A 15,187-nucleotide genomic window follows, 5' to 3' on the forward strand; every position below is an offset into this window, starting at 1 on the left:
TACAGGACAGTACAGGTTTAAATACCACAGAACCTCAGTTCAGCTTGAATGCCAGTGCTTACCAGCTGTTCATCACCAAACAGTGAGAGAATGGAATTCATTCATCCTTTTAGCCTTCTCAAGCATGAAATGCACTGTACCGTTCTAAAGATGTTTAACAAGACACAGATCTAAGGTGGAAATCCTGTTGCTGCATTTAAGAGTGAGCATAAAATGGTAACAAGTACCCAGAAACACAAATCACCACCTTCATCACTGAGATGTTTATTGTTGACCTTAACAGCATCTCATCAATTCGAGTTCAGTCTTTCATTTCCACTCAAGTAGGTTCATACCAAAATATGTTTTACTTCATGATGTCTCAAACCACAGTTGCAAAACATGTGAAATAAGATGCTTGCCTCAAGATTCAAGGAGGTTAACCAGCTAAAATAATGACCAGGTAAAAAGGGCTTGCATTTTGTAATAGAGATGCAGGGTGAGGATAAACATTTCAGAGAGTACTGGAAAAGAAAAGCAGCTCAAGTGTTTGTGGGCTTGAGCAAGGCCTGTGACATGGTTCCCCACCACGTCCTTATCTCCAACTGAGAGGGATATGGATTTGATGGGTGGACCACTTGATGGATAAGAAACTGGTTGAAAGGCTGCAGACAGAGGTGGTCATCACTGGCTCTATGTCCAGGTGGAGGCCGGTAATGAAAAGCATCCCCAGGGGTCTGTCTTGGGACTGGTGCTCTTTAACATCTTTATCAATGACAGAATCAAGTGCACTCAGCAAGTTCACTGACAACACCAAGCTGAGTGGTGCAGCTGACACAGTAGAAGGAATGGATGCCATTCAGAAGGACATCAGCAGGCTTGAAAGGTGAACCTATTGAGGTTCAACACAGCAAAGTGCAAAGTCTTGCACTTGGGCCAGAGGAATCCCAGGCATCCATACAGACTGGAAGGTGCAGTCCCTTGAGAGCAGCCCTGCAGAGAAGGACCTGGGGGTCCTGATGGATGAAAAGCTTAACATGAGCCAGCAGTGTGCTCTTGCAGCTTGGAAAGCAAATGGTATCCTAGGCTCCATCAGAAGAGGGGTGGCCAGCAGGGACAGGGACGTGATTGTCCCCATCTACTCTGCTCTTGTGAGGCCCCATCTGGAGTACTGTGTCCAGGTCTGGAGCCCGCAGTACAAGACAGAGGGCTGTTGGAGAGGGTCCAGAGGAGAGCCACAAAGATGATCAGGGGGACTGGAGCACCTCCCCTATGAAGATAGGCTGAGGGAGCTGGGCTTGTTCAGCCTGGAGAAAAGAAGGCTGCGGGGTGACCTCATTGCAGCCTTTCAGTACCTAAAGGGAGCCTACAGACAGGAGGGGAATCAACTCTTTGAAAGGGTCGATGATAACTGCAGGATAAGGGGAAATGGTTTTAAGTTGAGGGAGGGAGGATTTAGGTTGGATGTCAAGGGGAAGTTCTTTACAGAGAGAGTGGTGAGGTGCTGGAACAGGCTGCCCAGAGAGGTTGTGGATGCCCCGTCCCTGGAGGTGTTCAAGGCCAGGCTGGATGGGGCCCTGGGCAGCCTGGTCTAGTATTAAATGTGGAGGTCGTTGGCCCTGCGTGTGGCAGGGGGCTGGAGATTTGTGATCCTTGAGGTCCCTTCCAACCCTGGCCATTCTGTGATTCTGTTTGTATAGAAGTGCCAGAAATGTGGGAATTATCACTGCTGGAGAGTAAATATGAACAATAACATGGTATGATGATTTGTGCACAACAGAATTACATTACATATTACTTAACAAAGAATGGTAAAAACATAAGGAGGTACAATAATGCTGCCAAGAAACAAGCTTTCGTAGCAAATTTCAACTGCAGTGAGCCATCCACAGAGTCACAGTTCTCTGCCACAAAAAGGCAAATTCTTTTGCAGAAACATAATACCCATCATCCCAAATGGATGTTGGGTTTTTCTCTCCTCAACCTGTCTCAAAGCTCAGGGACTTCAATGAGTTCCCTAGGGCTAATGGAGTGACATCTCTCAGTGATACAGCAAATTCTTCCCTTGGCATTATTAACACTTCCACCAGTAACAGCGGAAAAAGACTGGATAAATACTTTAACATTAGAGTGGAATTAAACTACTCCAAATCTACCCTCCTAACCATGAGGTGATGTTTTGGCTTCTCTGCCAGCTTGGTTTTCTGTTGTGCCTCTCTGGTTTCAGGTTAAGCATCCATCCATTACTTCACAGCTCTCAGCTGAGCAAAGAAGCAGCTCACTAACAGCACAGAACCAGAAAAAAGATCACAACATCTATGCATTATCACTGTGTCAGATTCTGTTTTAAGATATTCTTCGTAGCAGTTTCACTTAAGAAGATAAGCAAAACTGTTCTGTGGGACACCACAAAAGATCTGTTAACAGCAATTATCACAGCCCTACACACAGCCAAAAAGATTCAATCTAGTGCAGGGCTTTCATCACCTTGTAATAGAGGAGCGTGAGGCATCACTTATGTGACTCCTGAGCAGTGAGTGCTCATGAAATACCCATGGAAGTATAGGCACAACTATGAGAGATCCTTTATTTAATGATGCTCCCCAAGTTCTGGTCTTAAAACAAGACCTGAGAAGTTGAGAGATGAGCTCACTCCTTCCTACCCCTCCCAGGCAGGCAAGTGATTGCCAGCAGTCTGCAGTGTACCAGGGGACCAGGGCAGCTCTTCTCTGTCCCAGCACCACCACAGCATCCCAGTGACAGGGAGCTTGTGCCCCATGCCAGCAGCAGCGGATCGGGTCCATGTTACCACTCACTTTTTCTCCAAGGCATCTGCTGTTGTTACTGTTATTTTCAGGCAAAGAGTGTTGGCTTTTGCCTTCTGCAATACACAGGGCTATTGAAATCAGAAAAAGCTCCTTAGTTGATATTCAGAGAGACACAGAGCAAAGCTCACCGTTGGAACAAATTCAAGGCTGGCAACAGCAGCGCTTCCACACTACCTGGTACCCACAGCATCAGCACCTGTACTCCTGCAGACAGCAACACCCAACCAACAGCCCTCACCACGTGCAGGCAGTTACAGCAGGGCAGGACACGAGCCCTGATGTGTCATCTGGGGGGATGACTTTTCCCTCTTTTAAGATAATGCTATCATTATATTTACAGAAAATTGAAGAAACTGCTATTATCACATATCACCAAGCATCAGACTGTTGGTAAACCTCATTCCCTGCCGGAGGACAACCTTGGCAGTACAGAAGACTGTAGAAGAAAGATTCTCTCTGAAATCACTTTAAATGCATACAGAGTTTCTTGCTTTTCATCCGTATCAGAACTAAAGCAGCTATCCAGAACAGGAGAGAGAGCAGATAAAAACAGAACAGCATTCATTCAGTTACAGACTCACAGCAAGTAAACACACTGCTGCTGATTTCTCACTGCATTGTGGCAGTAGAAACAGAATTATGAGCTCCCCAGAAGTCCTTAAGAAACCTTTAATAGCTATCAGAAACCTTTGATACCTATCAGCAGAAAAAGCACTGAAAGAAACTGCTGACAACGTAAGTTCCAGCCACAAATTACTCTCAGGTAACTGCTACCTCTCTATATTAAGCGTTCAATACATACAAAACACAGTAGCAATTAACCTATTCTTAGCCCACTGCTAAAGGCAGCCCTGTTCAGCACATGGGTGCCTCCTTCCTGTGTACCTGACTGTGCGTGGTCCAAAACCAAGCTGTAGCACCAGCTGTCTTTGGCAAACAGCTGCAGCACTGAGTGTTGTTCCATGTGAAAACAGATAAAATACAGTTTACACAGAATCCCAAAACATTTTCTCTTGGCTTTTACTGGATAAGGGTACAGTGCATCTCCTGGGTTGTTACGCAGCCCCCTGATTCTGTAATTTTTTCTGTATGTGATTTTTAAGTCTTACCAAAAAATTTTACTCTATTCATGAGAGCGATCTGACATTACTAGGGTTGTTGGTTATATAAAGAAAGTCATAAATAAAGAAACAGAACAACAAAGGAAGAGTAAAGTAGTCTATAAGAACAGCACTCACTAACTTAACTATTTCAAGCAATTGCCTTTAGGAAAAAAATAAGAGGGAAATGTTTCTCCTGGGCAGTGTTTCTGCAGACTTCAATAACCATCAGCCTTTGCCCCAAAGGATTAAGCAGCCCAATTCCAAGTGCACCTATGCAGCTCCCAGCAGCAGAGCTAACTCAGCCCAAGTCACACCACTGTGAGCAGAGCTGTGCACACATTCCCCCTCTACAGCTGCTCTGGGACTTGTGCTTCACGACGTACCACCAATCCGACCCATTTATCTAATCCCAATGCTGTGTTTCACCTTTCCTTGAAACCAGCTGATGACAATTTGATTTTGCTATATATTTCAACTTTGTCCACTTTTTTTTTAACCTTTCCTTTGTAACAATTTCAACTGTGATAAAGCAGTAAATGCCCGTAAGAGCTGAAGTTGCATCCTCCACCTGCCAGTGTGCTTGATAATTATTAATTATGAACATAAATCCATAGCTGAATCCTCAAGGATTTCTGCATGCAGAACAAGCCTATTTTCCACATGTGAGAAAATAAGCAATCTATTTCACAGTTTTCCTCCTGGCAGTGGAAAGGAGCCTCTACTGTGGCAATAGTGAATTGCCTGTATCACTGACATATCAGTAATGCCTGTGCTTGCTGGAGAGCTGGATCACATTCGTGCTCCGCCTATCTGTTTCATGCCATACGATGAGGCATGAATGCCTCTGGCACCATTCCCTCTCCTTGTTCTCATGTGCTGTTCCAAATTCAGCAGTGTTACACAGCCTCTCCTCCAGCAGGGAGGAAGGGGAAGGGTTTCAGCAGCCGCGATCCTGGGAGGAGCAACCCTGAACAGACAGCAGAGAAAGGGGAAGAGACACAGCTCCCTACCTACATACAAGAGGTCAGGGGAATATAAAGTCAACAGTGCTTCTCCAACATCATTACAAGTACTTGACAAGACTAAAAACCAACTGTTTTCTCACCAGTGCAAGTCTCCTTAATGTGCTGTCAGTGACACAGAGCTGCTGGAAGGACAAGAGGAACTCCATCCTGAGGCAAGAAGTCCTCATAGCACTCCCCAGGAGAAAGTAAGATGGATGCTGAGGTCCATTCACATTGCTGCTGCGAGGGATGATTTGGTTATTTTTTCCCTTATGTTCCTAAATCTCTTCTTGATCAGAGGACTTGCCCTTCACCTAGTACTTGTCCTCAGCCACCAACACAGCCAGACCTAGAGAAAATGACTGTTGCCAGCATGGAATTCCACCACAATGGAACCACAGGTTAAAAAAAAAAAAAAAAAAAGATATTGGCTTTAATCTTTTGTTCTTGAACAGAAGTCTGTTTCACACTTGTGACACCATATCTCTACTTAAGCTCTATTTTAAAAAGAAAAAAAAAAAAATACAGTCTATTGTCAGGACTTAATGAAGTAATAATTTGCAATGTGAAACTTGAAGCTAATTGTATGTAAAGAAGCAGCTGGTAAAGCCATCAGTTAGTTTCACACACGTTTCTCTCCAGTCTTCCATGAAACTCAACTAAGGCAGTAAAACAATTTCTACCTACTCTGTTTGCCATGAAAAATGGCATAATACACTAATGGAGACTGATGACTTGCACTCTGAACACGAAGTTATACTGACCAGCATTAAGGAAGGGACGGATCACTGCTTACAGCCAAAAGCTACAGAGAACAAATGATTTAAAGTTATTTTCACAGTAAAAGTAACTTGAAATCAATGCTATTTACAAAGTAAAACCACAGCAGGGTGAAATGGAACATTATCTGTTGGTTCCCAGTAAGCATTTGGACGTGAAGAAAACGTAGAGCTGTGCAGCAATAGAACTTTGCATTCACAACACACCAAGAAGCAGACAGATCACTGTGGCACAGATAAGAATCACCCACCATTTCCTGCATCCCCTCCCAACCAAGCTTCAAGGCCCCTCAGAAGGTCCGGGAAGACTCGCTGGTGTCCAGCTGCCCGGTCCCACACTATCTCTGAGAAGTGAGCTCCAGGGATCAATATCTGGGCCCCTGCTGACACCCAGGGTGCTGCTTCCTCTCAACTGGTCTCCCTGTTGAAGCCTCTCAAATTTTTTTTATGTTTTAGAAATGAAAAAGATTTCCTAAGATTGTGTCCTTCCCCCAGGTCAAGCAGGAGCCTTCAAATGTGACTGCAGCCACATGGAGAGGCAGGACTTAACTCTGGAAATGCCTCATACCTGGCACAGACACAGAAAAGTCTTTTCCAAAGCAAAGCATAACTGCTCAGCAAATTACAGTATGGGCACCAACACCCTTAAAAGCTACCAAGTATTTAGCAAGTAGGTTGAGCAAAGCTTTTGTCCCTGGGTACAAGCAGTGAGAGAAAACAAAAGAAGCCACCTGCTCCTATTGACTGCTTTAAGGTGGAAGGTGAGTTGCTACCAACTATGCCTCATCTACAAACAGGAAACATTGTGGTGTCCCAATGCTTCCACTTGCCCTTTTTAAGAGATAACCTGCAGGTTGAAGAAGTGGTGTGCTGGGATCTGCCAAAAGCTAAAGCACAGTCACAGAATCACAGAAACACCAAAGGTTGGAAAAAGAGCTACAAGATCATTTGTAATGATCAAATGAAAAAACAACCAACCACCAAACAAGGTGTAGTATGTATAAGACAGACTGTGCGTCAGGACGTATTATGGCTGCAGAGGTGAATTATCAATAGTTAACATACAAATATTTAAGAATGCAAAGTAAATAAACCTCCCCTGCCCTCCCCCCCAAAATAATATATGCCAGTGATTTCATATCCCACAGTTTTGAATCAGATATGGACTCTACTGGATTAAGAATGCGTGTTGTCAGCATCACCTTAAAAAACTCACTGCGTTTGAGGAAGCAATAGCCTGCTTGAGGCACAGGTTAGTCACATCCCCAGAATTCCAAAAGCCGAGCTAATATTAAAGGAGGTTATCCTACACAGCAGGAAAATGACAATATTCCAGCTTTCCAGTTTCTGAAACAGCGCCATGACAATTTAAGGAGGAAGAAAGGAAAGGAACAAGGGTGACACAGGACAATTCACACGCGTTCAGTTTCTCCCAGTTAGAACTGTTTCTTTAGCAGCAAAAAATAACTGCATTAAGGAGACCGACAGCGGCTTCCTTAATTACCATTTGCACGATACACTTATCTCAGTTTTTCCATTACTTTATCTTTTTATAAAATAAGAGCTTTTAGTTGCATGGCTAAGCTTTAAACAATTCCTTTAAGAAATTGAGGTCATGTTCTTCTAATACAGACTATACACCAAATCAGTATCCCTGCATTCACAGGATATACACAGAAAGATAACCCATCGCTGAAGGGTTCAAGCTACTTAGCAAGTAAAAAGTGCATTTTAAGTGGTCTTTCCGAAAGAGAGCTAAGTAAAAACAGCCCTCACGCCAGACAGGATAGCTGCTAGGACAGTCTGTATCCCAATAGCCACAAAACGTACTGGTTTACACAGGACATATGCAGTCAAAAAACAACGGCTCAAGGCTTGAGTGGGTTTTTTTTGACCATCTAAATAAATACTTGTGCATTAAAATCGTTTTGCACACATTACATGCTTAAACACATGCAAGATCTGGAAAATAAAGTTTTCCTTTGGGCAATCTTCTCAGATTTCACCTTCCTAAAGCATTAATTACAGCAAATGGAAAAGGTGGTTAATTAAATAATTATATTCTCTAGCAATGGCATTATTCCTACATTATGTTTGGACCACAAACCAATGCATGTCACTTTCAAAAGGTGTAAGGTTGGTAACACTGAGCTTTTCCAAGTGAATAGAGCTGTTCAAATCTGAAATCTCCGGTTTGTTACAATGTAGAAATTAAGGAGACCTGCCCAGATTACCCAGGAATTACTGAGCTCACAAGATTTTCCACAAGACCAGGACACGAAACATTTCTTCAGTCCCATTAAGAGTAACTCCCAAAAGAACTATGGGAACCACATAATTCTGAGACCAAAGTCATTATAACCATATTATAAACACTGAAGTCCCAAATTTACATTAATATAAATAAGCAAAAACCGAGCCACTTATTTCTTGTAGCAATACATGCCAACTGCATCAAAATAAGCAAGCAGAAAGCCTGTCAAACAAGCAGCTTGCTGGCCGTATGCAATGCCACGTCTTAGCAACACACTTGTAGTTTTTAGCTTTTTACTGTACCAGAAGTACTGCTCATCTCTGGTGACACTACTTCCTTTGCTCGCTTCTCAAGTGGTACCAGTGGCTTAGGGTATCTGGATGCTAAAAGTTTTCAAAAGCAAGATGGCAGTAAGTCACTACTTAAAATCTTCCAATCAGTCCCAGCGTGTCTGCCAGCAGGAGGGAGCCTCCATAAACAAGGAGAGCGAGTTTCTCTAGATCTTACACACGTTGCACTTGCTGGCTTTCCTCTGCAAAAACACGTGGCTGTGTTTCTGCACTCAAACACGGAGCTTTAATATAGGAGAAGAAAATTGTTAAATTTATTCTAAGTTAAAGTTTCATGAAACATTTGCTACACAGCTGACAACTTCCATAAGATACTATGTGGTTACTGAGATGACAACATAATAAAAAATTTAAACTTTCCTAAGCTACTTAAGTTTACAGTTCTTCTGCCACTAAAAAAAAAAAAAAAAGAAAAAGTCCAATAAATCATAAGCATTCAAATGTAATAAAGCTTATGGAAATGTCCGATTGACAAATGCCACACAATAGTGCTGAAATAAAGAATGGAAATAAGAAATTTTCCTTTGCCCTGGAGTACATCTTAGAGATGAGATTTCATTCATGCATTTGCTGCTTTGGAGTTTTGGGGTGTGTTTTGAGTTGAGTTTTTTTTATAACTGCAATTTCAGTCTTGAAAAGTTTCTTGGGAAATGCAGCACGCCTTCTGATTAGATTTCAGCTGTATGAAACCCCTCAGCTGAGGTAACCCACACAGCACAAATCTTCCCAAGCACTTTGCCTTTTCTGGTACTGGACAACCATATTCTTGAGAGAGGACATAAAAAGAATCTGAAGAAAATTTAGCTACATTTCGTAAGAATCCAATCTGGGGATAAAAGGAACTGGAACTCCCTGTCATTTCCTAAACACCAGCCTCTCCCCCCCAGTCAGGCACGTGCCCAGTGAGCTCCCAGCAGGGCTCAGCACAGCCCCGGGCTGAGCTCCATCCCAGCTCCCAGGCAGAGCAGCAGGCAGAGCTCTGCCCTTCCACACTCAGGCTGGGAAAGCCACCAGGGATTTATACAATGAACACTGTAGATATAGCAGCACATGACAGCTAAGGGGCTGACTGCAGCTTATTACTTCTCCCTTCTCTTCAGCAAGTCTCAAGAAAAATAGTGTCAGAGCAACCACAAAAACAATCCAACCCAGAACTGCCTCACTGCCCTCTTTTCTGCTAGAAAAACAGCATCAGTTTCAAGCAAACAGATTTAATACTAGCAGTAATTGACATCTGGGTTGATGAGTTTTTTATAATGGTTTGTGACAGGTAACAAAATATTTAGCATTACACAGATGACCAACGTATGAAAACAGAACAATTCCATCTGCAGACATCAAAGAAAACAATAAGCAGTTGGTTCAGCACTCCTCCTCCTGTACTCTGCCTTCATCAAAAGGCTCAATGGTTTGAGAGGGGGAAAAGAAAAAAAAGAATTTCAGAAGCAAAAATGAAAAGTAATATCTGTTTCCAACTGAAGCACATTATTTCCTTCATCACGGAGTATTTTAGACTCAGCAGTGAGACCAGTGATTGCCGTGGTGTAGCTGCAATGGACCACGAGCATAAAGGCACTGTGCACAGGCAAGCTGTAAGAGTTGCTCATTTTATCAGCTTGCTGGAACACTTCAAATTACACGCTTACCAGCAGGACTGCCGGAGGACCTTCTCTTAGAATTGCAATCAAATGCCAAAACTAAAAACCCATTTCTCGACCTAGGTCACTGCAGGTAGATATCTATCTTCACATGCAGCTCAGCTCACCCACATCCATGAGGCTGTAGAGGAGAGAACTGCCCCCCTCAGGTGCCACTGTGCCTGCAGTCAGTGTGCATTAGCAAGGCTGGTCCCCTCCAAACATCCGTCAGTTCTCCCAAGAAACTTCACTGTCCATTGGAAAAACAAAAAAGAAATCACTCTTCAGACAAGAGAAGTAAAGCCAGAAAGCTCCAATCATGCTTTGTAGTATTAAAATAGGTTAAGCTGTACCAAAATGAGCCACTAAGATCTGGGTGGTTCCTGAAATCAAAAGGCAGATAACTGGTTTATTTTTAATAGCACAGTGTGTCTGACTCACACAAAAAAAGGAATTATTTTCATAATAATAATTTGATGCATCTAAAGAACTTTGGTTAAATATTTGGTGATATATGCAGCCTTCCAAATTCACTTCCCTGCATGAGTTGTGGAAGTAGTGGCACCTGGGCTCGAATAATAGATTATAAAGCAGAGATGCTTCTTCTGATATCAAAGTGAGATTTTGCCCAACACTAACTGTAAGTCTGCAGTACACTCATAAAGATCTTGCCACAGCTGTCAGACCAACTGCACACGCAGAGCACTGCCCTTCACTCACAGTGCTACGTTTTTCACAAAGCCATGACACACTAACTCGGAATTATGAATTATGTTCAATCAGAACGTACCAGTTTGGTCAGATTATTTGCTAGACCACGTATGGCATGACATGCCAGTGCCTTCATACAGAATCTAGCTAGAGACTGGATTCTCCAAACCCGTCAATTAAGCCAGCAAAATCCAGCTAATAAGGACACATACACCACTACCAAGTTTTTGCATGTTTTCCAATTAAGGCAGCATCGGCAAGCAAAAAACCCAAGCTATTATATTTCAGAAGGTTCTTTACTAAGTCAACATTTCACATAATGAAATGTAGCTTGATGCTCTGAAGGAAACGCACATAGTTCTTACGGGATTTTTCCCATCTCTGCAGCAAGGATGAAGAAATAACACATTCACTTATCACAACGTGAGATTTCTGAGAGTCCCTATGTAGCCACTGTGTTAGTATTATTAATGGAGAAGTGTTACATTTTGGATTGAGAACATTTTAAGCCAGCACAGATGAGAACAGCACCCGCAGCACGTCTGCTGTATGGTTATTTCTTACCTAAGCTACAGAAACCTCCTTCCTTCTGGTTACCAGGTTTGCTGCACTGCTTTAAAGAACTTTCATGAATCATTTTCTAATATACGATTGACACTAAAGGCAGAAAACCTGAGCATAAACCCTATTCCTTCCTTCCCACCCCCCCTTCATCTGTAACAGAAAACTGATGCAGAAGGTCAGAACCATTAAACCACTCCTGACATTGCCAATTCCATCTCTATATTTTCACCTTCTCCATATAAAAAAGGAACAAGGAATACTTCACTGTGTCACCAACAAAACAAAGCCTCAACCACGGAGCACCACCTCCACAGACAGGGAAGCAGCACTATTACAGTTAGGAGAAATTGGGCAATTTGCTACTTTAGTGTTTCTGTAACTATGAAAAACACAAAATATTTAGATTCAAATCCATGTGCATCATCTCCATCTGCTGCAGCTGACATGCTTGCAAGCACAAGTTGGAATTTAAAATAAATGCTTCAAAACCCTTCCTGGGAAAATACAAGACCCTATTCACCTTTCTATTAAAGAAAAAAAAGACTTCAAAGATAACGGAAAACTAAACCTGGGCAGAAAGGTCTTGCGCTTTTCTGCAGAAAGAGCAACGTGGTGATGTTTTGACTACATTTTCAGGCAGTTAGCAAGGTAGAGATTATAGCCTCAATCAAAACGCTTCTCAGAATCCCTTTTAAAAACAATTCTATCTAGATTCAGTTTCATATCCTTCCCCCAGCTACCCCTATGCAAAAGTCTCCTGTTATTTTAACCAGGCTTCCAAGTGAGCACAGCTTCGCAGCCATCCTTCACTGCAAGCTCACAGATCAATTCGGTCCTCTGACCAAAGCATTACAACAAACAGAATCATTTCAGCACTCGTAAATAACAACAAGCTTCAGCTGCTCTCTCTCAGCTACACTTTAAACTCACTGCCCATGCTCAGCACCTGGAAGCAATAAGCATCCAGATGGAAGTTTCCAGGTAAGACGGTGACAGTGTGGTGGCAGGAACAGTTCTAAGCCACGCTGCCACAAACCTCTCCCCACCAACAGTTATGCGACTAAAGGGCAAACAGATGCATTAAGAATCAAAGCATTTGAGACTCAGCTAACTGAAAGGCTACAGCTCACCTACCTGAGGACCATCCTTCAGCGCAGCAGTGAGGGCAGCAGCCAGGTTTCCCCGCAGCCTCTGCCATTAGCGGAGGCCACAGATAGTGTGTCCTGTCATATTTCATGCTAGGGCAATTAGATGGTGGAACTGCTTCCTTCTGGTGGTAGGCCTGCGAATGGGCTGAGGAACAGGCCCCACTGGGTTCTTGATTTGCCCGGGTCTCCCCATATTGCGGACAACTTGCCTGAGCTGCTATGGGGTCTGTTAGGGCACAGAAGAGGTAGTGAAGGAAGAAGGTCAAAACTTAACCCAATAAAGACCACATGAAGAAGGGTATGGACTAAGACCTCACTTTCCATATAGATGTAGAAAAGATCACAGGCACGTAACAAGCTCAAGGGCACAGAGCAACAAAACTGCATGTGCATTTCATGATTGAGGAAAGACAGATTTTCCAGACTGAAACAGGACAGCGGAACTTCCTTAGATAGGAATGTAAATGTGAAGGCTGCATTTGGACCACACCTCATTGGAAATCAACACAAGAGTAAAACCAGCAAGCCGATCTAAAGCAACCACTACTTGAGTCTCCTGCATGCTGCCACAGGATGAAAAGACTGAGCAGAAACAGATCAACCAGATCACCTTATCTATGTTGAACTAGCTCATTGTAAAAATCAGAAGTGATTACAGTTGATTGGAGCTGGAGAAAGTATTTGGAAAGTGGGGGCACAACCCTCCCCCCCCCATGTGCTACTCTCAACCACAACCTGCATACGCAGTTAAAACATTTCTGTGGTCGTCATACTAACATCAGGCAACAGCAAGCATTCAAAGTGTTATTACAGTTAAGCATATGTAGTACAGAACATCGTCATCCAGTCCAGGAATCGTATTGTTTTCTTCCTAGTGCAGCCCAAAATCTATTTTGTCTGCTTCTATCACTGCCTGGTGCACTGAGCATTGATGTACATCTGATAATTGGCAAGCTGATGCCCTTCCTCACATCAAGTCTGAATTCTGTCAATACCAACCGTCTGACATTAGTTCCCTTCCCTCCTTAGCTGAGGACAGCTTCAATACATGCACCCAAAAAGGAAGCCCATGCTCTGTGTGTACCTCTGAAGAATGCAGAGCCCCTGTTTTATCTGCACTGAAAGATTCCTGTGCTGTTTCCTCTCCTCTCCCTTTAATGTGATTTTAGTTCTCTAGAATATCAGGGAACATACAGGAGATACACGTTATAGTTTTAACACTTTTCTTCCCTTAATTTTTATTCAAAAGACTTTCTAGAAGCTCTTGTTTATGATTTTGTTGTTGTTGTTGACCACATTTAGAAAAAAATCACTTCCCAGACAGAAAGGGTGACAGCTGATATCATGATGTAGTCAGGTTAAAGAAATAATAAATGAATAAATAATGAAAGAGCTGAATAAAGGAAAAAGCTATTTTCAAACAAATCAAGTTACCAGCTGAGCAGATCAAAAAACCTGACTCTGTGGACTGCAGTCCAATGGCATTACTATACCTGGAGCAACCTGTGGGACCACAAAGCACAGAACTGAGCTTTTGTTAAATAACTGTCTCCAGTGAGATAAATGTCACCACTTCTGGTACAAATGAACTGCAGTTCTCACTACGAAATAAATCTGCAGTTTACTAATAAGGTTGTACCTAGTTATGTCTTTAAACTAATGCTTTTCTAACAGTTTTCCAAATCCTAAGCGATCAGACCCCCACAGTACATTGTACAGAAACAGATTTTCACACTGTAGCTAGCATCAATCAAGCAACAAGGTATTTAAAAGGGGCATGTGCTGAATTATCTCTGTATAGACCTTGAGACACCACACTGAAACATATGCAATATCCACAGTGTGATCCTCCAGTGATACAGAAGCACAGCAAGCAGCCCACTTTCACCTGAGCCCTAAGTGCCAAGAGAGAAACCAGCACAAAAACCTTTGGGAAGAACCCTTATAAATATTGAAAAGGACCTTTAGAGTGTTAGTTGTTAGTACTCAAAAGTTAGGGACAACATAAGCTTAAAGCACTCTTGCTACTAGGCTGGAAAACAAACACAGCCAATGTCTGTCTGTCTCCACAGAACTCCTAAAAGGAACTGCTTTGGTGACCTGCTCTTGCTCCTGTGTTTACATGCAAGTGTAATGCAAATAGAGCTCAAATGTTCTGCTTCTTCATGAAGGCAGCACTCTATAGCTGACCCCTGAGCCCCTCTTTGCCCATTGTGAGGCTTCCTTAAGGCACAGAATAGTGAGGAGCCACAGAAATGCCCTTTCCAAGGGCACGCTATGTCCAAAGTCACAAAGAGGCCTAGATCAGAGCACAGGGCTCTAGAGTGTCTGCTGTCACCTCAGCTGTAAGGCACCCTACATTACAGCTGAGCATCCGACTCAGAAATCCCGAGGCTGTAATTAATGTGATTTGGCTTGGTCAAGTTTTTGATTCGTTAAAGGGAAAGTGTCAAGTTGGAAAGAAGGGTTGGATCAAAATACATACATAATAATAATACATCAGCGTGAATTATTAGCGTTGTATAGCACTGCACTCGAAGACCTCCCTCGGCACACACAGCTACGCGAGAAGGAGCCGCTCCCAGGCAGAGCAGCGCTATTCATGAATGAGCTTCTGGAGTAGCAGCACAGATCCTCCTCAGCGCTCTGAAGCCAGCTGAGCGCCGCACGAGCAGCGGGAGGATTTCAGAGCAGACGCACATCGCTTCTCCCGTTCTGAAAAATGGCCACCCACAGCTTTTGGAAACTCCCGGTGAACAGCCGAGCACATGGAGCGCTCCGCCGGGGGAGAAGTTGCGGAGGCAGCGGTGCCCGCGGCTCGGCCCGGCTC

At 43.2% G+C, this 15,187-nt stretch overlaps 1 protein-coding gene across 1 annotated transcript in view; it reads right to left on the reverse strand.

The window, feature by feature from the left end:
• The window catches only part of TMEM65 (transmembrane protein 65), a 68,806-nt gene that overhangs the window by 15,182 nt on the left and 38,437 nt on the right, over positions 1-15,187 (reverse strand). Inside the window, exon 3 of the mRNA XM_031552975.1 lies at positions 12,344-12,625. Within this exon, the coding sequence (XP_031408835.1) occupies positions 12,344-12,625 (282 nt within the window). The remainder of the gene's footprint in view (positions 1-12,343; positions 12,626-15,187) is intronic.

The sequence above is a fragment of the Meleagris gallopavo genome, chromosome 3, assembly GCF_000146605.3.
Source record: "Meleagris gallopavo isolate NT-WF06-2002-E0010 breed Aviagen turkey brand Nicholas breeding stock chromosome 3, Turkey_5.1, whole genome shotgun sequence".
Lineage (NCBI taxonomy): Eukaryota > Metazoa > Chordata > Aves > Galliformes > Phasianidae > Meleagris > Meleagris gallopavo.